Source organism: Notamacropus eugenii, chromosome 3, assembly GCF_028372415.1.
Source record: "Notamacropus eugenii isolate mMacEug1 chromosome 3, mMacEug1.pri_v2, whole genome shotgun sequence".
In the NCBI taxonomy this organism is placed as follows: domain Eukaryota; kingdom Metazoa; phylum Chordata; class Mammalia; order Diprotodontia; family Macropodidae; genus Notamacropus; species Notamacropus eugenii.
In genome coordinates this window covers 58,492,434-58,517,485 of record NC_092874.1, presented here as the reverse complement: position 1 = coordinate 58,517,485, position 25,052 = coordinate 58,492,434, and the positions used below count along the sequence as shown (strand labels likewise).

Below are 25,052 nucleotides of genomic sequence, written 5' to 3'. Positions count from 1 at the left end.
GCTACAGAGAGATGTTGCCTTGTACTGAGTACTCCAAAACACTAGTCTTTTTTGCAACCTGTTCCATTCCTGGAGATAATGAGTGATGGAGCTGGGAGGAAGGGGGACTGCAGCTGTTTCTTGTTTATCTCCACTTAGAAGGTGAAGTACATTGACAGATATCCTGTGCTTTCAACCCTCCCTCCTTAGAATATGTGACTGTGGCAGTGGATTTTATGGACATGAAGGAGCCAGGAAAGGCTCCCTTGGAGTAAACACTCTCTTCCTTGGTCTCTCCTATATCTAATCCATCCATCCTATAGCTGCCAGATCATAGGATCAGAGATCTGAAGCTGAAATGGGACTCAGAGTCCATAGTCTAACTCACTCATGTCCCAGAGTAGGAAACTGAGGCCCAGTATGTCCAAGTCCATAATCAGTGGGGGCAGGTAGGTGGCGCCATAATGCACAGAGTGCTAGACCTGGAGTCATGAAGACTCATCTTCCTGAGTTCAAATCTGGCCTCAGGCACTTATTACCTGTGTGACCCTGGGCAAGACACTTAACCTCCATTTGCCTCAGTTTTTTGATGTGTAAAATGAGCTGGAGAAGGAAATGGCAAACCACCTCAGCATCTTTGCCAAGAAAACCCCAAATGGAAAAAGAGAGAGTTGGACATCCTAAGCTACTCAAGCTTAAAACCACACTAAGGCTTTTAAAACACCTTGAATAAATATTCTTGAAATTTAAGAATATGCATTTGGCCAAGATGAATTCATGGCACTTCAAAAGAAGTCATGGTGCTAGAGGCAAAGGACCTAAGTTTAAATCCTGTCTCTGAAGCTTACTACCTGTGATCTTGGGCAAGTGCCTTAACCTCTACTCTAGGTCTAGGTGGCCTCTGAGGGCCCTCCCATCTCTGAATATCTGCTTGCAAGGATCCCATGCCAAGGTCCTTAGTGGTGTACTCAGATGCTCCATATTTGGGTTTTTCTTACCTGGCTTCTGGATGTGTTAAAGTGCTGCCTTATGGAAGCCAAGATGTCTTCTGTCTCATTCTGAGAAAACGAGTAACAGTCCTCATCCTGCCTTAAGCTAAGTAAACTGTGCAAGTAAAACTGATAGTCTTTACTGCTCAGATTGAGTTTGGAGGCACAGATCTCTTCCTGATGAATTATGTAATACAGAAGGAGGAGGGAAATTCTCTGAAACATTTCTTCACTCAGATGATCTTCAAAATCTCCTCCGGCTATTAGTAACAGGGCGTCTGGCTCCAAACACTGTAGGTTAAAAAGGAAAGAAAGGAAGACAGCCACACATGTCTACACATTCATTATTCCTTAATGCCTAGCAAATGCCCACAGAATGCCAGCTATGGCACTGCCTGAGGTCTTAGACCTTGAGAAGGCTTCACAGGAAGGCAGGAGGCCTAAAGGGGGCAAACCAGGGGCTAGAACAGAGGAGGGGGAGAGGGAGAAGGAGAGGGAAGAAGAAAGAGAGAGAAAAAAAGAGAGAAGGAGAGAGAGAAAGAAAAAGACAGGAGACAGAGAAGGAAAGAAGGAGGGGAAAAGGGAAAAAGAGAAAGAGGAGAAAGAAAAGAGAGAAGAAAAAAAGGAGAGAAAAAGGGTGAGAGGGAGAAGGAAAGAGAGAAAGAGAAGAGAAAAAGAGAGAGAGAAAGAGAAGGACAGTAGGGAAAGAGTGTAGGCAACAAAGCATAATGAATCTAGAGATGGCATTGGCCATACAAAGAACTAGGTTCAGATCTCAACTCTGATATATGCTATCTGTATGATGCTGGCCAAGTCACTGTCCTTTGCATCAAGCTTGGTGGACCACAAGAGGCCACAAAACTCTCACTTATATTAGGGGACCAGATTAAAATATAATTGTAAAGTGTTTAACAAAAATAAATACAAGTACAAAACAACATAGATAATGTTAACCTGTGATTTTCTAAGATACTATGTGGGTTGCAGGGATCCATTTCCATTTAGGTTTGTCAACACCGCTGTAGGCAACTTTCTAAGACTCTTGTATGTTACAGAGGAGGTGCTGACTCACATTTGCCAAGGAAATTTCTTTACCTGGAAGTTCTCTAAATCTATGAAATCACAGCTCTAGCACCTTTCTCTCTCTCTCTCTCTCTCTCTCTCTCTCTCTCTCTCTATATATATATATATATATATATATATATATATATATATATATATATATATGAGGATACATGCACTGTATCAATGTTGTTAGTATACCTTGTCCTCTTCTTATTTCACATTAGTATGATTTTTTCTTAATTTCATTGACTCGCAGATCAAAGATTAACCTTTGACTACTTTGACTATAGCAATACATTGAATGCAAGGAACTGAATCTAAGGAATCCAAGCAAGACACCATCCATTTTGCCAATTCAATGAAAGAAAGAAAAGTCAATTCCACCATCAAATGTAGAAAGCTCCAGAGTCTCTAGCTACAGCAATGTATTGAATCTTTCCCACCAAGGCAGAAGGGGACTCCTATTGAGTCTTTCCTGTCAAGACAGGAGGGGATCTCTCTCAGCTTGACAGGAATTCTCTTGATATAGGACATATGATATACTCTCCCAGGAACAAAGGAGATGCCCTTCACTTGAATCAGAGTAGAATCATTTGCTGTCTTAATTCTTACAGGGAACTGTCTCACAATAAGAGTAATTTAGCAGTCTGTCTTTAATGCCATTCTCTTCTGGTGACAGCTTGAAGGACTTTGATTTCATGTCTGCTATGCAGCCTACTCAGGGAACAACTGTAACACACCATATGAGTCAGGCAGAAACAACTGTCACCCATATTCAAAACAAAGCATTAGTTGCATTCTTTACAAAGCCAGGGTGGCTCCAATTATTCAGCAACTAAACTGCAACAATAGAAGAAACCAAGAGATAATGGAATTATAAACTACTAATCAACTCAGAACAAAAACTTATGAGCCCCCATCAATGTGTTTGATTTTACTAGTCAGCCAGAAGACACAATTCAAAATAAAGCATTTAATAAAATAACATAGGAGGAAAAATAGCAGTAGATCACCACCCCCATAAATCTAGAGCACTCTATTCTACAAATATAAACTCCCAGTGGGACAAATGGATACACACACACACACACACACACACACACACACACGCACACACACACATAGATAGATAGATAGATGACATGTGGAGGGATATATATGTAAGGAACATGTATGGCCATGACATGTATGGAAGGGTAACTTGGGCTTTCTGTACTGTAGAACTGTAAATATCTTCTTATGATCTCCTCTTACTGCTCCTACTGAACCTGCACCACACTGGTCTCATGTGGTATGTACTCTCTGTCAGTCAGTGCTCCTCTGATCTTGGGATCATTGCAAAGTGTGGCTCTGAGGTGTGCGGGTAGTTGTGGAAGTCTCTCTACTTCTACCTTGCAGTTTCAACTGGATTCTTCAGCTAAGGTTTTACCTACTTGCCATAAAAGGAGTTGGATGTACATACTTTTAGCTTAGATCTTTGATGCTTAAGATTTAGCTTGTTTTATTTTGTTTCACAAGGGAGATTAGTACAAGAGCAGGGAAAGGTTCTTAGTTATTTTCTCTTCATAGAGAGAGAAAAATATCAATTTTCAGTCCTAAATTTTGAGAAAAATATCAATTTTCAGTCCTAGCTTTTCTTAACTTAACTTCTTTCTCCAGAAAGAGACGCTTGCCTCCAGGGACCAATTTCATTTGTAATATGGATTAGCCAGAAAGCTAAGTACAACCTACATCCCCCTAGAGAAAGGCCTCAGAAAAGTTTCTGACTTTTTAGCTATTGTGTCTGGAATTGAATAGTAGTCTATTGACTCAGGCAATCATCTGATTTGGAGTTAGAAATTCTTTCTAACTCTTACTGAAGCTTTTTTGGGGATCCTGTAAACTCAAATTCCATTTGGGAGGTAGGAAAAGAGGTCTCTCAAAGAAAATATGAAAGAGTTACATGAATCTCAAGCCCCAAGATATTTCCTAACCCCTTTGTCCTACCCCCAACACCTTTTGGTCTCTATGCAAGTGAAAGGAAGGAAAGTGAAGGTCTAAATCCAAGGTAATGCTTCAAGGGGGCAGCATTCACTACCTCAATTCTATGTTCCAAATTTCTGTTTTTATTATATATGTGTGACTGGCAACAAACTCTCCAATCTTTAAATTCCCAACTTTTAGATAGTTGTTAGTTTTTCTTAATTAGTTGATTGATTCATTACAAGGAGGGGAGGGAAGTAATGAAGTTCAACTTGACTTTTGTAGCAATGCAAATAAACTAGGTCTGAATTTTTCACGTTCACTTACTTTTTTTTTCTTTCACTAGGTAGTTGCTAAGAAAAGAAAGATGATAGACTTTTTTTCAGGGAACAGAAGATGGGTCAATAGAGAAAGAGGTAGGGAAGGTAGGCAGCCATCTATCATGCAATGCTCAGTGAAAGATACTTTTTCATATACCTTTTTATAAGAGAACATGTTTTGAAATTTCCATTTTCCATGGCATCTATTTCATGATATGTCAAACCATAAGTACTACAAGGAAAGGTTAAAGGTTCCTACATACAGTAATGTTCACAGTGTCTAGTTTTCAAAACTTGCATGGAAGACACAAATGTCTTGCATTGGCAGTAGGTGGATCAATAGAGTCACCATTTAAGAAAATGCACATTCCTCACTAGATTGTGGATCTGAGAACAAGATGTTGGGATTTTTAGAGTAGGGAAAGGTGGAATTTCTGATATGCTGCTGCCAGTATCTTGGATGCTGAAATGTTGACAATGGCTTAGTAAACCATCGGACCTTTGAAAAACAAAGCCTTCTTGAATATTGATGAAAATACTAGAAAGACTCTTGCTTTTACCAAGCTAAATGGAAGACCAAATCATGGACAGAGTTTGTCTACTATCTTTATCCCACTGCTGAATCTGAGTCTGACTGATTCAGTCATCAGTTAACTCAGATTTTCTTGATTACTTGTTCTTATGCTGGGTGAAAATCCTATGCAGAAGGAAAAAAAAAATTGAAGTCTTTGTTATTGCATTTAACTCACTGAGAGTTGCTTCACCTACAAGGTGTTAAAGATTTAATATCTGTAGCAGGTTTTAGGGACAACAATCCCAATGCTGCCAAACGTGGGGTATGATGGACCACGCATTGCATACACTAATTGACAACAAAACCAACCCTACCCCTTTTCAAACTACTACTAATTTCCTTAATAATTCTCATCTTGGGTTTGAAAGCAATCAAAGAGCATATTTTGGTGTTTTCTCATAAATTAGTAGAAGCACACAATTTCTCATCAATGAATTAAATATAGATTAATCATTTTATAAATGCCATCTTACAAATACACTCTTTTCCCATAAACTTCTCTCTTCTCTCTATCTCAGCTAATCTCATAATCTAAGGAAACATGAATGTCACAGGCTTTACAAGTTGCTAGCATGATCAATAAAAATGCATTTAAATATTTCAAGAATGTGTATGTTGTGAGAAAAGTCACAACCAACATCCCCCCCCAACCAGAGGCTGTGACTTTTGAAGTCCAGCAATTCAATTCCTTTAGGATGACATTTAAAGTTTCTATTCAAGATGTCTTCTCCACAAAATAAGGGCAAAACTCATTTCTCTGAAAATGTCTCTTCATAACCTTTCTCCTTGACAGTTACTTCATTCAAAGCCCCAGGAAATTTCTGTTTATCCTTTCTTTCTGGGCCTCATACAATCTTTCTCAGCCATGACAGTTAAATCTCTCCAAGTTCCCATTCCCTCACTCCTAAAGATGTAATAGTAATATCCAGTATCTCTATGAGAGAGGCTATTTAAATTAGGTTTATATACCTAAAAGTCTGGAACATTTAAAACTGAATAGTAAAACCCCTATCACCTGTTCAATAAGACTATTTGTTCCTATTAAATTCTTAGCTATGTTGGAATGTTTTCTTTTCCCATAAAAAATTCTAGAATTTAGTGATTAAAAAAAGAACAAAAATAGCCATAGTTCCTCCACAAAAGTCCAATTCCAATTTCCCATGGCATGAAAGTGACTTTAGGTTCTCAAAGACTTTGTCAGGGGTATAAGCTTCTGCAGCCTTTACCAAGCTAGAAGGACTTCCAATACAACAATGGTGACAGATTCTCTTGGCTGCCCAAGGACCATCCAACTTTAGTACATGAAGGTTTATCAACATAAGTTTAGTCTATAGGTAATAAGTTCCTTAGCCATGGCCATCTGTGAAAAGAATTTTTTTAATTGCTATCAGTCCTGTGATAGTAGTGATAGTAGCAAAAGGGCAAAAAGGGAGGGACAGGGCAGATCTTGCAAAGAATCTGTTTTTAGACTATCTAAAATAATTGTTTAACTGATGATATTCTAAATGTGATTCCTTCGTCCAGCGACCAATAAGCTGATCTTCTGAATATTGTACATTTCCCTCTACACTTGAATCTTTTGACCTAATGTCCTATCATTGTTCAAACCTTGCCAAGGACCAGTCATGGGTTGCACCCACCATCTTCCTTCTCTACACGCAGGTATTTCTGGAGAAAATTATGCAACCATACTTGTGGAGTTCACTACAAATTTATGTCATTTAATTTTATCATGATCCTCACCATTCTACAATAATCCTTTTTTATTTTTCCTTAAATGGCTATTTCACATCCAACTATTTGTTCCAAAACTTCCCTTACCTACTCAATACTCCTATTCCATCTCTCCCAACAATAGGTCTGAACTTATAACTTACTGAGAAATTTCCCCTTCTTGCAATCCATCACATTTCTCAAAGCCCTTCACCAGTATCCCTTATTCTCATGTCCTTTGCTGCATTCTCTGATGAAAAGATAGTCCTTCTCCTTATCCAAGACCAACCCCTATATTTTTATCCTTGATTCCCATCCACTCCTTTCTCCTTTGGGAGCTTGTTCCCAATACTTTCTAATCTTCAGTGTCTTCTTATTGTTTCTTGTTGCCTACAAAGGCACTCAAGTCTCTCCGTCTTCAAAACACAGCTTCGACTCTATCATCCCCTGAAATTATCATTTTGTAACTTTTTATTCACTCATTTAAAAAGCCATCAATAGTCATAGCTTTGACTTCCTATCCTCTCACACATTTCTCCACTCCCTGCAATCAGACTTTGGATCTTACCATGCAAATGAAAGTATTTTTCTAAATTTACCAGTGATCTATTAATTATTAAATTCAACGGCCTTTTGCTAGTCTTCCTGTATTTTGCACTATTCTCCTTCACTCGTTCACACTGATCCAGCCTCACTTGCTCCCCAGTGGCAGCATTCTATCTATGTATTTACATAGGTTGGTCACCTCTTAGAATCTCTGCCATCCATTAAGGCTCAAATCATGTTTTGTCTCCTATAGAATCCCTTTCTAGTTGCTCTTCCCCTCCTCCCCACCTCATTGTTGTAAACTTCCTTCATAAGTAATCAGTATATACTTACCTGTTTAGATGTTAAATCCCTATAGTAGACTGCAAAAAAAACCTTTAAGGGAACTCTTTTCTTCATTTTGAATTTGTACCCTTAACATCTAGTACAGTAAACTTTTGTGACTGGACTGGTAACATAATATTGCAGGAAATCAATGCGATCCATATTTGCATCCTTGATATCAATATCATCATCATCATAATCACCAATGAATATTAAGTAAATTACTAAGTGCCAGGCACTGTTTTAAGTGATATGAATGAAACCAGAAAATATGGCAAAGTTACTGATAAACAGAAAGAGAGTGCAGATTTTCCTTGAAAAGTTAAATAAAGGACTTGGTGGAACTGGTTTCAATCTATGCTGAAAGACAAGATTGAAACCTCTACACTTGAATCTTTTGACCTAATGTCCTATCATTGTTCAAACCTTGCCAAGGACCAGTCATGGCTTACACCCACGATCTTCCTTCTCTACACTTGCAGGTATTTCTAGAGAAAATTATACAACCATACTTGTGGAGTTCACTACAAATTTATGTCATTTAATTTTATCATGGAGCACAGTCCTCTGCCTTTCAGGGTGCATAATGATCTTAAACAAAATATTTTTCCAAACTAGGCAACTTCAATGAAAAGGGGGACACAGAAGAAGGCAGGGTAATACATATCTGAAATAATGATTCAAGATTAAGAAATATATTATACAAGGGCCTGTAGATTTCTCAGAAGTACCTTGATCATATATCATCAGTAACTCCTTCAAGAAATAGTCAGAAGGCATTGACCATGGAAAATACAATTTCACAGATGCCAAAAATATCTGAAAGAGAATATATTTTAAGTCAGTGGTTCTTAACATTTTGGGCAGCATCTGGTAAAGCCTATGGAGTCCTTCTCAGAATAATTTAAATGCATAAAATTGAATATATAGGATTGCAAAGGAAATCAATTATGCTGAAGTATAGTAATCAATTCTTTAAAAACATCAGGGACTCCTAGATTTAGAACCTCTATCTTTTTTATTTCATTTATTTGTTTTCAGTTTTCAACAATCACTTCCGCAAGGTTTAAATTTTCTCCTTGTCCCTCCTCCCTCCCTCTCTCGCTGAGATGGCATGCAATCTTACATGGGTTCTACACAAACATTCTTATTAAACATGTTTTCTCATTAGTCATCTTAACAAAGAAGAATTAAAACAAATGGGAGAAACCATGAGATAAAAATAAAACAAAACAAAACATGACACAAGAGAAAACGGTCTGCTTCATTCTGCATTCTGATTCCATAGTTATTTCTCTGATGTCGATGGCATTTTGTATCAAGAGTTCTTTGGGGATGTTTTAGATCCTTGCATTGCTGTGAAGGGCTAAGTCTACCAGAAAAATTCCTCGCACACTGCGGTGGTTACTGTGTACAAAATTCTCCTAGTTCTGCTCATTTCACTCAGCATCAGTTCATATATGTCTTTCCAGCTTTTTTTGAAGTCTGCCTGTTCATCATTTCTTATAATACAATAGTATTCCATTACGTTTATATACCACAACTTGTTCAATCATTCCCCAGTTGATGGGCATTCCCTCAATTTCCAGTTCTTGGCCACCACAAAAAGAGTTCCTATAAATATTTTTTGTTCATGTGGGAATTTTTCACATTTTTATGATCTCTTTGGGATACAGTCCAAGAAGTGATATTGCTGGATCAAAGGGTATGCACATTTTTATAACCCTTTGGGCATAGTTCCAAATTGCTCTCCAGAATGGCTGGATCAGCTCACAGCTCCACTAATAATGAATTAATATTCCAACTCCCACATCTTGTCCACTATTTATCATCTTCCTGTTTTGTCACATTAGCCAATCTGATAGGTGTGATGTGGTACCTCGGAGTTGTTTTGATTTGCATGTCTCTAATCAATAGTGATTTAGAACATTTTTTTCATATGACTATAGATAGTTTTAATTCCTTCCTCTGAAAACTGCCTATAAAACTTCTGTCTTAAATGAATAGAAATCAGTGGCTGCATTTCAGAATAAGTTTTCTACATTTTTAGGTCACTACCTAATGAGAAGGAAGAATAAAGATAGGACAACTCTTCATATAATTACAGCCTTAGAACAGTATTTCTGATGCCACACCTCACCATATGTAAGTAATCTGTGACTCAGAAAAATGGGATATGTATTAGAGTAAGCATCAGATCTTATTGCCATCAGTTTGTAGAGACATGTAAAAATGAGGCTGTTTGCCACAAGGAGAAGGATTAAAGGGCCCAGAAACCTCCTTAGTGAGCAGACACTCAATCTCCTTATCAATTGGATAGACAAGGGAAACAAAGACAACACTAATTTAAAGTACAAACTCATTTACAATACAGATGGGAAAAGACTGATGGAAGACTAAAATTGTCCTCCGTTTTATGTTATGACTTCAAAACATGAAAAGGCAGTGGAGTAGAGAAGAATATCTGTAGAATACCCACCAATAAACCAAAATAGGCTAAATGATTGTACGAATCTTTGAAAATGAAAAAACAACAAATAGGCAAGATGGAACAGATCTGCCTACATTTCTATAGAAATCTATTCTCATATAGCATAATAAAATAATAATAATAACAACAACAAAGTGTGTTAAGGCTTGAATATTATGTACCTTCATTATCTTATTTGATCCTTACTAAAATTGACTGAAATAAGTACTGGCAATATCTTCATCTTCCCTTAAGATATTTGGAAATTGAGGATCAGAGTTGCATGATCATGTTAACATCATTTGTTCAAGACCCCATACATACAACTACTGTCAGAGACAGAATTTGAATAGATCTCTCCTGGTTCCAAATCCAACACTCTTTCCATTGAATCATGACAGGAATAGATAAAGGCATAAGGAATGTCTGTAGGATTTATTGGTACAAGTAACTCCCAGGCAAAGAAACTTCATCCGCCAGTCCAGGTGACTAACTCCTCTGTAATCTTAGTTGTCCTGGGAAGTTAAATGATTGCTCAAGGTTGGTTCTCTAGATACCATGAGATGATGCTTCTCATACATAATGGTAGAACCATCACTTTGGGACTTAATTTCTGATGTGTTATACCAATAAGGAGAAATGGCACTTAAAAGAATGAAGTTGAAAGGAGTGTATGGACAAAGCAAATATACATCAAAGAAATCCACATTGAAAAGAATGCAAAGATCCCAGATGGTATTACCAATAAAAAGGGGACTGAGAAGACATCAGCCACTATTGACCCAAGTGCTTCCTTCTCAGATCTATAAAATTTATGAAATTGTTGTATGAGGGTGTTAATGGTATCCTGGAAAAAAGTAGGAGAATGGAATGGTACATCATTGATTATTTTCTCAAGCACACTATATCTTCAGACGCAATCCACTGAAAGACCTAGATAATATGAGTTACTTCTGTGTTTATTGTTATTAAGAGAAAGAAAAGCTAATTGACTAAATAAAATAAAATGCAGCCTTAAGGCCTCTCTTCAAGTAATATTTCTCCCTGAAGCACGTTTTATAATACAAAATTCCTTGATAGATTCATCAGCAGAAATGACTTTGTCTAATGATCTTCTGACTAGCAATAGAGAATGAGCTATAATAAGTTGGAGACACATGCTCACCAGTCACTGCTATGGAGGCTGTCCTGTGCACAATCCAATTGGAAAAGGGAGGGGTGGAGCCAAGATGGCGGAGTAGACAGACACACATATGCTAGCTCCGAACCCACAGCCCATAAAATATCTGTAAAAAAGAACTGCCAACAAATTCTGAAGCAGCAGAAGCCACAGAACAACAGAGTGGAGGAGATTTCTGTTCCAGAGAGCCTGAAAACCTCTCGCAAAAGGTCCTTCGCAGACCTAGACCTAGCTGAGCCCAGCACTGCCTCGGCCACTGGGCACCAAGAGGAGCAGATCCGAGCAGGTTTCAGGGACGGAATCTCCAGTGGCCACGCGGGTCCCTCCACCCACAGGTGACAAGAGTCGGTGAGAGGGTCTCTTTGGAGGGTCGAGAGGGGAGTGGGGTGCCCCCAAAACTCAGGCCCCCTCGGGAGGCAGCAGTGGAGGCGGGAGCAGACCTGGGCTCCTCAAGCAGGCAGGAGCCTGGATCCATTGTTGAAGGCCCCTGAGGGAACTGAGCCTGTGAGGTGGTCCTGCCCCCACCTGAGCAGCTGAACTTAATCTCACACTGAATAGCAGCCCCGCCCCCGCCCAAAGCCCTGAGGCTGGGAAGCAGCATTTGAATCTCAGACCCCAAACGCTGGCTGGGAGGATCAGGAGGCGAGGTGGGTGTGAGGAGAATATTCAGAAGTCAAGCCACTGGCTGGGAAAATGCTCAGAAAAGGGGAAAGAAATAAGACTATAGAAGGTTACTTTCTTGGTGAACAGGTATTTCCTCCCTTCCTTTCTGATGAGGAAGAACAATGCTTACCATCAGGGAAAGACACAGAAGTCAAGGCTTCTATATCCCAGCCCACTCAAAGGGCTCAGGCCATGGAAGAGCTCAAAAAGGATTTTGAAAATCAAGTTAGAGAGGTGAAGGAAAAACTGGGAAGAGCAATGAGAGACATGCAAGTGAAGTATGAAAAACAAGTAAACACCAATTGGAAAAGAGAGTCTTTGAAAACAGTGAGGTCTTCCAGACGTTCTTGGTTGTGGATAACATTGTGCCAAGTGTATCAACACCTGGAGTTCTCCAGGACCTCCTCTGTGAGATCCACAGATTCTCAAAAGAAATTGGCCTACTAATCAACATAAGAAGAACCAAGTAGATGAAGGTGTCATGTTTTCAATATCATAACATGCAGTCAGAGGGAGATCTAGTTTACCAATATCTTTAGTAGTCGCTAAATAAAAATTATCAGAGTCTGGAATTAAGTAGAAATAGAGCCAACTGAATTACATTTGAAAGATTGTGTAAGTCCATCAATGATTGATCATAGGCTACTCCTTGACACAAAATCCATCTCTTTTTTTTACCAATACTTTCCCAAGGATGTTATGTAGTTGTCATTTAAGCAATGAATGAATGAATGCAAAAGTACATATTAAAGACTTACTCTGTATAAAACACTGTGCTAAATGCTGAGGAGACATAGAAAACTAAAGCAATGCCTGCTCTCAAGGAGCTCATATTCCAATGGTAGAGACAATACATGTAGAATTCCGTTGCAAATGAGACAGAAAAATCCTGTAGTTCTTATGACCTAGTAAAGCAGGTGATAATCCCTCTTTTTTAATGTCACTTCCACTGATAAAATTCAATTGGCTTCTGATTTCAAACCATTTGACAGTGCCAAAGACTTTGGTGGCTGTTGGGGGTGTAAGCTCAGTTTCATGTGGACAGTCTTGGGCAGGTAAAAGTGAGGACTTCTAAACCTTAGAGTTCTCATGAGGCCTCCCAGGGAACAGCTGGGAATTGAGGTGTGAGACCCGGGCTATAGCGTGCATTTCTGCCTCTTCCCCGTGGGAAACTTGCTGGGGAGAGCATCCTGCCCTCAAGATTAATCCATGGTCTGAGCACACCTATTGTTGTCTAGCTAAGGGCTGAGAACAGGCACGGTATTCAGGTGCAAACTAAGCGGCGGGAGAGCTTAAGTAGGGTCAGGAAAGCCTGAAGGCAGAGGGGCCCTTAGAGGACAGAAGGCCCCTCTCCCCTCTCCCCTCTCCCCTTTCCCCTCTCCCACTCCCACTTCCATTCTCTTACTGTAAGATCTTTGCCTCCTTGGGAGGAGGACTCCTCTCTCCTGAGGAAGAATTCCTCCTGCACATGTAACCAAGACCCTGAATAAAGCCTAACCCTTGTTCGACTCTGGAAAGTCTCTTCTCTCACACGTTTATCCGGTTTGGCCAGCCGAAGACCTGCGACAGATAAGGAAAGACTCAGGTAGCCCTTAGGCCTCTAGGCCTGACAGGTGGCAAAAACGCTTTTTCAGGTCTTCAGTAGTCATAGCTATAGCACCTTCAGAAGTCTCCTGACTGTGTCTTTATGGATGTGACTTCCCAGGATTACAGTTGTGAGGTTCAGGCTGGAAGACACACTGGTGGTCTGGGCAGTGTTGATACTCCTAGGCTTCTTGGCCTCACTCTGCCTACAGGTTTGTTGGCATTGGTGGTGATGACAGAGGCAGGGGCCCTATTCACAGTGATTTCTCTCCTAAATCATGGCTGTAAGGCTCAGGCTGGATATAGGAGTAGTAAATGGGCATGAAAGGTTACATTATTCCTAAGATTCTTAAGTCCAGGGTCTTGGACTATCTTCAGTGGAGTCTAATGGGTGGTGGTAGTTGAAGCTGTGGGGAAGGTCATGGTTGTTTGACTTGCCACATACATGCCACCTCCTAGCTCACTCCCAGGCACCCCAAACTTGCCTACCACATAGATAGCAATTAGTCAGCATTTGATGGGGATAACTGCTCCATTGCTTGCCTTGATGACAGCTATAGGAAGGAGTGGCTGGGTTAGAAGCAGAACAACTGGTGTGGAAGGTAGAAGGTTGGAGGGCACTGCTACTCATAATGCTCCTGGGCCTAGTGTCCTATGTGCTTTCCATCCAAGTCTCAAGGGAGGTAGCCCTTGAGATGGTGGTAGTGGTTTGGCTTGCCTGCCTCAGGTTGCCTCCTATCCTTTCCTCAAGGTATCTAACTACTCAACATCATTATCTCTGAGAGGGATCAAAATGGTGGGTATCTTAAGGGACAATAGAGAGACCCACAATTGTCTGTAGCATGTTGCCAATAATCACTTGTGTGCAAGAAGTGGCATAAAAACCATGAGTGACAGCAGGCATGCAAGGCAGCTGGTTGGCATAGTAGATATTCAGATGGACTTGAAGTCAGGAAAACCATTGTTTGGATCCTGCCTCAGATACATAGTAACTTTGTGACCCTGGGCAAATTATTTAATCTCTCCAAGACTCATTTTTCTCAGAGTAATAGAAATACGTACTTCAAAGGGTTATTATTTGGAAGAAAGGAAAAAAGTAAAGTGCTTTGAGATCCTTAGTGTTATACAAATGTAGCTATTTTGACTCTCAGAGTCACTGAAATGAAATATATTTTGCCAGGAGTGTTTATATTTTCAAAGCCTATTGGTTTTGGTCTTTGTGTAGATTTTCTTTAGAAAATCTACACATTCCTCTAAGCACTTCACAAAGGTAAAATACAGGACTTTACTTGCAATCTCAATTTCAAGTTGGTCTTAGCTGATTGCCCAAATTTGAGGGCAAAGAAACAAATCCCCCCAAAATTTCCTTATACTTAGGAAATTGCCTCCATCATGTAACCCTTTTATTTGCCATATAGCAATTTCTCCAGGGGCAACTGATTTATTGAGAAAGGAAGCCCTTGTGGACCCTCGAGTGGTTGGTCTGAGCCAAAGCCTTTCCATCATGTTTCAGAGGATGCCAGGCTTCTCTCCAGCTTTGTAGACAGTGAAACATTTAGTATGCTTGCCTCTCTTTGTTTATGAAGTGAATTTAAGTACTTTTGCACAGGGGATCCTCAAATCTAGGCAGTTTTGTTCACCATCTCTTCCAGTTAATTCCTCATACGAAGTTTCACTCAAGGAGGAATGAAAAAGAAACTGGACTGTAAGAGAAGTCAGTCATGAGACAATAACTTTCACTGCCTAGTAAAGGAATTTATTTGACCAAATGCTTATTCAAACTGAGACAAAGCTGGTCCCAAAAAAGTGTTGAAAGTATCAGAATAATACACGTAAAATAATATTTTTGGGCCAAACTTTGAGATGTGGGGGGCTAGATTAAAAAATCTTCCAAGTAAAGTTATAGACTCTCACTTTTAATAAGCCCTTGTATATCATGAAAAAAGAACATGCCATGAGGTTCCATGATTTTCCAGATAATTCCAAAAAGCTCTGATTTCTCTTTATAATGGTATAAACCAAAATTAAAGCTATATCTCAAATGCTTACAAAGAGATATACTCCAATGCTTATATGGTATATGCAATCTCTGGGGACCACAAAGAACTTGAGTGAATATTCAATTATTTGCCTTTCACCCACAGCAATGAACAATTCTTTGTATCAACAAGACATTTTCACCATGAAAAACAGTACACATTTCTAGTAAATATCTGAACTTCCCCTCTAAGGATTAGGAAAAGCTTGTTTTTGCTTCCCAGATACTTTCCCCCATCCCCTCCCTCATGCCAGATTTTCCAGTTAATTCTGGACTAAAGCAATGATCTCATCTTAGCTCAAGAGCTCTTAATCTGGAGTCTATGAACTTATTTTTTAAAAAATATATTGATACTATATTTCAATATAGTTAATTTCTTTATAATTTTATGCATTTAAAAGCATTAGAAGTCTTCATTGGGTTGCTAAAGGTGTCCACCACACACACACACAAAAGTTATCAACACTGGAGGACTGAGAAGCAGAAGAAAAAATAATAACTATTTTTAAAAGTTTGGCAAGCACCCTTCTTATCTTTAAACACAATCCCCTGCTTTTAGAGTCCTTAATCCTACAGCAATGAGGGCTAATTTTCTGGGAGAAAACAGGGGCATTCAACAAATTCATATTTCTAAGCAGATTGTAGGCTTAGTAGAGTGCCTAAGGAGAAGGAAGGAGAAAGAAAGAAAGAAAGAAGAAGAAAGCTCATATTTGGAAATAAATGCCTCTGGCAGCAAAAAATAAAACACCCTGAAGGGTCACATTTGAAGGCTTACTGAAATATTTCCCTTTAAGCCAAAGTACCTGCTTTCTTTAACAGTATAGATTCTGAGCACTTGGCCCAAATGTATCTATTGCATTTATAGCCATCCCAAACTTTTTACTGGAAGCCCAGCACCCTGAAGTAAAGGACTGTCAGAGTCCCTGCTCAATTCTGATTGAGATGCAGCTACATTTCACTAACCAGATTGCAATCCTCCTGCATCCCATGAATCCGATGCGGGCACCCAATTTTCTCCAATAAGGTTTGGATGAGTCTTCTTGAGAAGTTCTGTGAGTGGGTGTAGTTATCACTTGAGAGAACATGTAACACTTCCATTAGCTGACCTGGGCTCTGTGGATAGATTCCATCCCGGGCTGTGGGATTCTCTTGCAAAATTTCTGGAACAACGATGGGGAGCAGAAAGGACACTATGCCCCAAATGGGATGCTTTGTCCTTAAATGCATTTCTGCCTCACCCCGGAGCACAATTTTCTCTTTGATGGTGATCTGCAGACTGAAGTTCACAATTGAAACTTGAAATCTGAGGAATTTCTGTTGTAAAAGAGGGGAAAACAGGCTTTAATTAGAATGAATGCAATGTGTTTGAAAGGTTATTAATTGTGTGGCTAAGCTGATTTGCAATGACAAGCTGTCACTAAACAACAGAGGGTTTGTAGGTAGTTTATAACCTCAAACAGCAGGAAACTAAGATGGTTGTTACTTTAAAAATTCTGTAGAAACTTTGATGAGAGGCATGATTTTGCTGTTTTGCCTTCATGTAAACAGTCAAAGGTAAGTAGTAATAAAAACAAGTTTCTCGGTTCATTGCTACTTTACAGAATGTCTGATTGGAAGGGACCCCAAGGGCCACCTAATCCAAACTCTGCCTGAACAGGAAATCATCTACAGTATCCTCATTCACTCAAATTTGTTATCAGATTTTTCCTGACATTATCTCCAAATTGGCTCCTATGCAACTCCCAAGCCTTACCCCTAGTTCTAACCTCTTGAGCCAGCCAGAATGAATCTAATCTCTCCTTCTGCTACAGCCCTCCAAATTGTTGAAGACATCCATGGAGTCCTTCTTTAAACATCTCTTCTCCATTTTAATGTTCCTAGATCCTTACACTGATCCTTGCATAGCACAACATGAAGTCCATTCACTATCCTGGCCACTTTACTGTCATTGATATACTTAAGCTAGTTCATGTTGTTCATAGCATCTATTTTCATGCCAAGTTCTGGTTGGTCGAAGTTATTTACAGGAGTCGCAAAATAAAGCACTCTCATTTGTTTCACTGTAAAATTGGATCCAATTCAGCGAAACTTTATTAAATATCAGCTTTGAGCCAGATAATAGTGGTAAGTGGTGGGAACAGAAGGTCTAAAATGAAGAAATAACTGTCCTCAAAGAGCTTACTACAAGAAATAGATGTCCATAGCTACACAGTGTCTCTGTCTCCGTTTCTCTTTCTTTGCCTGTCTGTCTCCCTGTCTCTGATCCTCATTCTCACTGTTTTTTCCCCCTCTTCCCCTTCCTCTTTTCTTCCTCCCTCCCTTCCTTCTTTCCTTACTTGATTTTTAATTTTTTTCCTATTGTCAGTTTTTTTCTTGTTACCTGTGGTTCCCCACATCTCACTCTGATCAATCTAGAAACAAGTATGTAAAGTTAAATCAAATAGAAAACAAATTTCACTGCTGGCAGTATGTGTGGAAAAATCATATTTATTGGAGGTTAGAAAATTGTGACTCAAACATTGGAGACTGGGAAGGGAAAAGTTAGTAAAAGAAAATAGAAATTCACAAGACTGAATCTATCTTTACGAATGTTTTGGAGCAAGTCAAAGATGCCATTTTGAACAGCTCAGAACATGTAACCTTCCCTAATTACAAAGATCAGACTGTTCTCAAACCAAAACCACTTAGTTTCTGTTTTCCACAATGAATTTCTTCTTTGTTATTTAAGAATGATTAAGAATCAATAGCAAAATGTCTTAAGAAAACTAGAGTTTGAAGATCTCAATAGACCTGATAAATCCAGGTCACTAGTCACTGAAGGAAATAAAAGTAATCTTAATCCAGCTGTTAATGGAGTGCAGGAGGCTAGCAGCATCTTATGTTAGAATCTGGCCTGAAATCTAGCTAACAGTTATTGTGATGTAACTGAGAGGCTGGGATTACTTTCAGTGTTTAAAAAGAGTTTAAGTTACTTACGTTAACATTTAAAAATGACAGAGGAAGATACAAACATTTCCAAACCTAGTGCTTACCTTCAGTGAGAAGACAAATGGTGATGCATTTGGAGCTTTGTGGCCTTTGAATCCCTGAACGTATTTCACAGCTATGAAGTCCTATGTTTTTAAAATTCCTTGATGGTGCTCTGGGAACTGGAGAGGATTAGTTTATTGAGGCCTTGAAAAGTTTTCAGTTGCTATGGAGAGAGCTGCTCTTAAGGTAACAATGAAGGTGGATAAAAGTTAGAACATTTTTCTGCCTGGCAGGTTTTCAGAGTAGCTAAATAAATGCAGTTCGTTAATTAATGAGCTATCGTTTTGTATCAGCGTTCCCCATTTTGCTGCTATTTGACCACTGGTGCTCACTTGGTCACTGGTCCCTTAAGGAAGAAAATCTTGATCAAAAGCCTTAGGACAGCCCAGTTTAGTAGAAGAAACTTTTCCAATAATTTCAAAGTACATTTAGTTGCAGGTTATTTCAGGTCACATGTATTGGGTTTTTTCTGTTACTGTTTTTCTGTTGAATCTCCCAATTCCTTTCAGTTTTCTTTAGGAACAAATATAAATATTATGGAAAATATTTTTAAAAATATTTTAAAAAATAATATGGAAAAATAAAAAATAAATGTCGTTATTAAAACATAGACCACCTTAAATATTGACTCCACCCTAAAAATAATCTCTTTAATAAAGTACGTGTGTAGGTATGTATGTGATAGAGTGGGTACAAGTTAACTTTAGCAAATTTCTAATAACAGCCTGTACTTAAGAAATGGTCCAAGAGCTGTAATTGAGGAAATATATGATCAGAAAGGGAGGCAGGCCAGTCATGCGGCAAGACTACGGGGCAGATAGACAGTCAAAGTGCTTCACTGATGCCCACAAAATATAAAGAAAGCTAAGTTAATTTTTCTTACTTTCCCTTCTCACCCCGGTTCCTTACTTTCTGGACTTCAAAATGGTGTCCCCTCTATTGATGACTCATCCTGGAACTTTTCTCAAGACCTGGAGAAGAGCCCCACTCACTCTGGAATGTTCTCAACAAGGATCCCCTTTTCACCTCCTCAAATTGGTGGATTCCTCTTCAAGCCTCCATTTTGGGGAAAGGCTTAGACCAGCCTGCCTTCATTCCCTTCCCAACCTGGCTCCTGATTTTATGGACTCTAAAACCATCCCCCTATATAGGCTACCTCCATCTCCTCTACCACTTTCTTCTCCATTTTATATGTTGTTTCCCCACCAACCCCTTAGAATTTCAGTTCCTTGAGGGAAGGGAATGTGTTTCTTCATGTTTATATTTGTAACTCCAGCACTTGGCACATACTTAGCAAGTACTTAATTGCCAAGCCTAGAGGCCTGTATTGGGCTACCCGAGTCTTTCTTACCTGTCCAGGTCTTCGGCTGGCCACGCCGGATGCACATATGAGAGAAAGGACGTTCCAGAGTCAAACAGGGGTTGAGCTTTATTACAGGGTTTCGGTTACAAGTGCAGGGGCTCTTCTTTCTTAGGACGAAGAGGGGGAGATTTCCTAAGAAGGCTAAGCTTAAGGGAATGGAAGTAGAAGTACAAGCGGGGGAGAGAGGGGGAGGGGAGAGAGGAAAGAAAAGAAGCGGAGCCCTACTTTTCTCTTTGGCTCCACACGTGCTAAGAGCTTTCTGGCTTCCTCAATCCTACTTAATCTTCAGCCACACAGTTTGCATCTCAATACCATGCTGTTAGGTAACTAGGTGTGCTCCAATCCGGGACAACCTCGAGGGCAGGGAGACTCCACCCATCAGGTATCTCCGGGGGAGAGGCGGAAATACCCGAGCTAGCCGAGCTAGCTCGGTCTGACCTTCTCGAACCCCCGCTGTTCATGGAGGGCCTCGTAAGACTCTAAGATTTAGAAGTCCCACTTTTACCTGCCCGAGACTGTCCACACGGAATTGAGCTTCCAGTCCCAACACTTAATAGCTGTTTATTTCCTTTCTTTCTTGCAAGCTAGGGATCTTTGCAGTGAAGGAGCTATGAAGGGAAATCTTACTAGGTAATAAGGCATGAGAAGCTGGTGATTTGCATCAGTGGCAGAAGTACCCATATCAATAAAATCCTAGATCTCATTGATCCACCCATCTAAGTGGTATAGTGAATAGATTACTGGGGCTAGAGGCAGGAAGATCTGAGTTCAAATCTGGGCAACCATGAGCAAATCAGCTCACCTCTGCCTGCCTCAGTTTCCCTCTCTGTAAAATGGGGATAATAATACCAGCTTTGTCCAAGGGGGTTGTAAAGAAAAAATGAGGTAATGCTTGTAAAGTGCTTTGCAAACCTTAAAGAATTATACAAATGCTAGGTGTTATTGTTATCACCATTATCTCTTGAAGTACTAAAACATACATACATGTAATATGTGAACATACAGTGGTAATGCAATAGAAAGAGCAGTGGAGTTGGCATTAGGAGATTTGACTTGGTATCCAGTCCTGCCCTGTGTACCAATGGGTGTAATTCATGCATTACCTAGATCACAATGGTTTTGGGAGGGTTGAATGAGATAATGTATATAAAGTGCTTTGAAAACCTTTAAGCATTTTACACAAAGTTATTATTTATGGTGCATTCAAAAAGAAAACACTGATTATAGGCTGTACTGAAGTTTTATACAAAACAGGCTTGGGGGAGGAGAAAGAACATAAAGCCCTTTACACCAATGAGAGATTTGTTGTTTTTTTTTAAAGCTATTTTATAAATTTTTTCATTCATCCATTTAACAAGCAACATACATGTATTAATGTCCTACCAGAAAGCAAGGTGCTACAGATGGATAGTGAGGTTGATAAAGCAAAGATACAGATTCACACTGTAATAATGAAAACCAACCTTAAAGTTTCAGAGACTTACTTTTTTTAAATGGATAGAAATTTTCTTCTTGGGAGCAGATATAGTTATACAAATATGAATGTAATCCAGTTTCAAGCCTGAAATATTTTCTAAGCTGTTGCTTAGGCAGGATTCCAGATTGGTCAAGAGAATTACAACTAAACATTGCATTTCTGTTTGAGCTGCAATGTTAACCGGAAAGCTTTAGAGAGGAGTAACATTCTTAATTCACACTTCAAGAAAGACACAAATGGTTCTAAATAATCTTTAGAAAGAGACTTGTGAAGAGAAAAAGACCTCCAGGAAGCAACAATATAGGAGAAAGTTGGTTTCTCCACATGTCCTTGATTTCCATCTTGCCTCCCTGGAGAGTCACGCCCTTGAGTGACATTAGGACCCCTCTTTTGGTTGACTTATCTCACTCCCAGTAGTGATTTGATTCACTCAATATTATGTTCTAGTATATTCTCATCTGCATGACTTTTCCAACTCTGTTAGCTATCTGCTTGGATAGATGGATTTACTCACTATTTGTGATGTGTGTGTGTGTGTGTGTGTGTGTGTAACTAGTATTTGGTAAAAAGGAGTCAAACCTATATATAGATAAAAATTTTGGTTTACCCCTTCCTCCTTTAAAGGATAGTTTCCAAGAAAGTAGCTTAAATTTAAAAAAGCCATGCCCCTAGACCACCTTAAAGGGCAGAAATGTTCACTTCTAGACTGGCACAACTCTGACAAAGAAGTCCCATCTCTGCTCTTCCCCAACTAAAAAACAAAGCCTCCCATGGAGAGGAGTAGATAAGCACCTATCAATGCCTCAAGTAAACTACATTTAGATAACCATATATATAACCTATAGGGGCAACACACAGTCTTACCCAAGATTTACAAAACTACCTGATATTTATTCATACATATTTATAGTATGTATTACATATTATCCCCTCCCCCACTAGAATGAAGCTCCTTGAGGTCAGGGATTAATTTATCTTTGTCTTCATATTCCCAGCACATAGTACAGTGCCTGGCATACAAGACGGAAAGGCAAGGATGGATTGTGATATGGATCAGTGATAGAAGCATCCACATTAAGGAAATCATGACTGTCTGGAGGTACTGAAGTATAAACATACACACACATATGTATGACATTATACATACCCACACTTGCTAGCAGTAAGAAAGAATACTGAATTTGGCATCAGAAAATGTGGCTTCAAGACCAAGTATTTAATAAAAGTTCAATGTCTGATTGAGTGTGGCAATGATGCGATAGAGGTTGTGATGGGGAAGAAAAATCATTGAAATGTCCTTGTAGGGAGACAGAGCCAATATGGCAGAGTATAAATAGCAATCATTCTCCAAAAGCCTGTAAAATAATGCCTCAAATCAAATTCTGGAGAGTCTTAGCCAAAAAAGGTCAGGGTAAGACTTTTTTTTCCAATCCAAGACAACTTAGAAGGTTGGAAGGAGAGGTGTATGGCACTGGGGTAGGGACGGAGGGAGACAACATCAGTGATGAGCCTTGGAGTTGGCAATAGCAGCAGCTGCTGCACCTTCAGGAGCTCCTAGCCCAGAAAATGTGAAGGGATTGGACAACTGCTTAGAAAGGGATTGCAAAGGGGACCCCTGTGCTGGCACTGGTGTAGTACCAGATACTGTTTAGGAAAGTTGGTTGCCCATATGGAGTTCTGGGCCATAGTTTCAGGGCAGAAAGGAATGCTAGTGTCTGTGACTGCAGCAAAATAGGAGTCCTTCTTGGGTAAAGACCCAAAGTGCAGACCCCGAAAGTAGCTCTTGCCAGATCACAAAATCTTGGAAGCACCCCTAGAAGTAAATCTGAAAACAGAAGCTTGAAAAAGCCTGAAGTTTGGGACAGTACCTCCCTATCCCTAGGTGAGCAGAGACCAACTTAAATATAAAGTTCAAAGTCAAGAAATAAGCTTCAGAAATAATCCAATAACAACAAAAACAAAAATAAAACAACTGACCACAAAAATCAACCACAGTTAATAGGGAGGATTAAAATACAAATTGAGAAGAAGTGATGTGGAAATAGCTACATACAAAGACACAAAGAAAAATTCAAATTGGACACAAGCCCAAGAAGAATTTTTAATGGAGCTAAATAAAGAGCAAAAATGATTTTAAAAATCAAATAAGAGAGGTAGAGAAAAATTGGGAAAAGAAATGAGAATAATTCAATGAAATTATGAAAAGAAAATTAACAGGTTGGTAAAAGAGGCCCAAAAATACTGAAGAAAATAAGACCTTAAAAAACAGAATTAGCCAAATAGTAAAAGATGTAAAAAATTCACTGAAGAAAAGAACTCTTTAAAAACTAGAATTGGCCAAATGGAAAAAAGAGGTTAAAATAGCTCATTGAAGAAAAATTAGAATGGGGAAGTGAAAGCTGATGAAGTCATGAAACATCAAGAAATAACAAGACAAAATAAAAAGAATGAAAAAATAGAAGAAAATGTGAAATATCTCATTGGAAAAACAATTGACTTGGAAAATAGAATGAGGAGAGATAATTTTGAATTATTGGACTACCTAAAAGCTATAATAATAATAACAAAGAACCTAAACATCACTTTTCAAAAAATTATGAAGAAAAACTCCCTGATATCTTAGAACTAGAGAATAAAATAAAAATTGGAGAATCCACGGATCACCTGAAAGAGATACAAAAACTAAAACTTCCAGAAATATTACAGCCAATTCAGAACTCCTAGGTCAAGGAGGAAACATTTAAAGTCATCAGAAAGAAACCATTCAAATATCATGGACCCACAGTTAGGCCCACACAAGATTTAACAGCTTCCAAGTTAAAAGAGCAGAGGAATGAGGATATAATATTCCAGATAGCAAAAGAGCTAGAATTGCAACCAAGTATAACTTATGCAGCAAAACTAAGTATAATCCTTCAGCAGAAAAAATGAACATTTAATGAACTATAGTACTTTCAAGAATTCCTAATGAGAAGACCAGGCTGAACAAAAATTCTGATCTTCAAATACAAGACTCAAGAGTAGTATAGAAAGGTAAACATAGAAACTATGAAGGACTTTATACGATTAAACTGTTTGAACTCCTATATGAGAAGATGATTCCTGTAACTCTCAAGAGCTTAGCATTATTAGGGCAGCTAGATGGATTCTACAAAGAGTATACATGTCAATTACATTGGAATAATTTTCAAAAAATGGAGGTGTGAGAGAGATGTACTGGGAGAAGGGGGAGGGAGAGAAAGAATAGGAAAAATTTCACAGAAGAGGGTGTACATAAGAAAAAGCGTTTGCACTTCAGGGGAAATATGAGAGGGAGATGAAATAGCAGGCAATACTTGAGCCTCACACTTATTGAAATGTGTTCAAAGAGGAAAGGGGGGTGGTGGTATAGAAATATAATTAGCCAACAGGGAAATAGGAAGGGAAGGGGATAAGAGACAGAAGATGGGTGATAAGAGGGAGGACATATTAAGAGAGAAAGTGGTTAGGAGAGGGATAGGGAGAAAGAGAAAGAGGGAGAGAGAGAGAGAGAGAGAGAGAGAGACAGAGACAGAGACAGAGACAGAGAGACAGAGAGAGACAGAGACAGAGAGAGAGAGACAGAGAAAGAGAGAGACAGAGAGAGAGAGAGAGAGAGAGAGAGAGAGAGAGAGAGAGAAGGATATACATAGAAGTAAAATAGGATGGAGGAAAATACACAATAACCACAACTGCCAATGTGAATGGAAAAAATTCACCTCTAGAACAAGCAGATATCAGAATGGATTAGAAACCA

The 25,052-nt window shown here is 39.1% G+C and overlaps 1 protein-coding gene across 1 annotated transcript in view; it reads right to left on the bottom strand.

The window, feature by feature from the left end:
* The window catches only part of SLC39A12 (solute carrier family 39 member 12), a 109,180-nt gene extending 92,497 nt beyond the window's left edge, over nucleotides 1-16,683 (bottom strand). Inside the window, exons 1-2 of the mRNA XM_072650250.1 lie at nucleotides 16,371-16,683; nucleotides 978-1,259 (exon numbers count right to left, since the gene is read on the bottom strand). Of these exons, the coding sequence (XP_072506351.1) occupies nucleotides 978-1,259; nucleotides 16,371-16,634 (546 nt within the window). The 5' untranslated portion in view covers nucleotides 16,635-16,683. The remainder of the gene's footprint in view (nucleotides 1-977; nucleotides 1,260-16,370) is intronic.
* Between the last annotated feature and the right edge of the window lie 8,369 nt (nucleotides 16,684-25,052).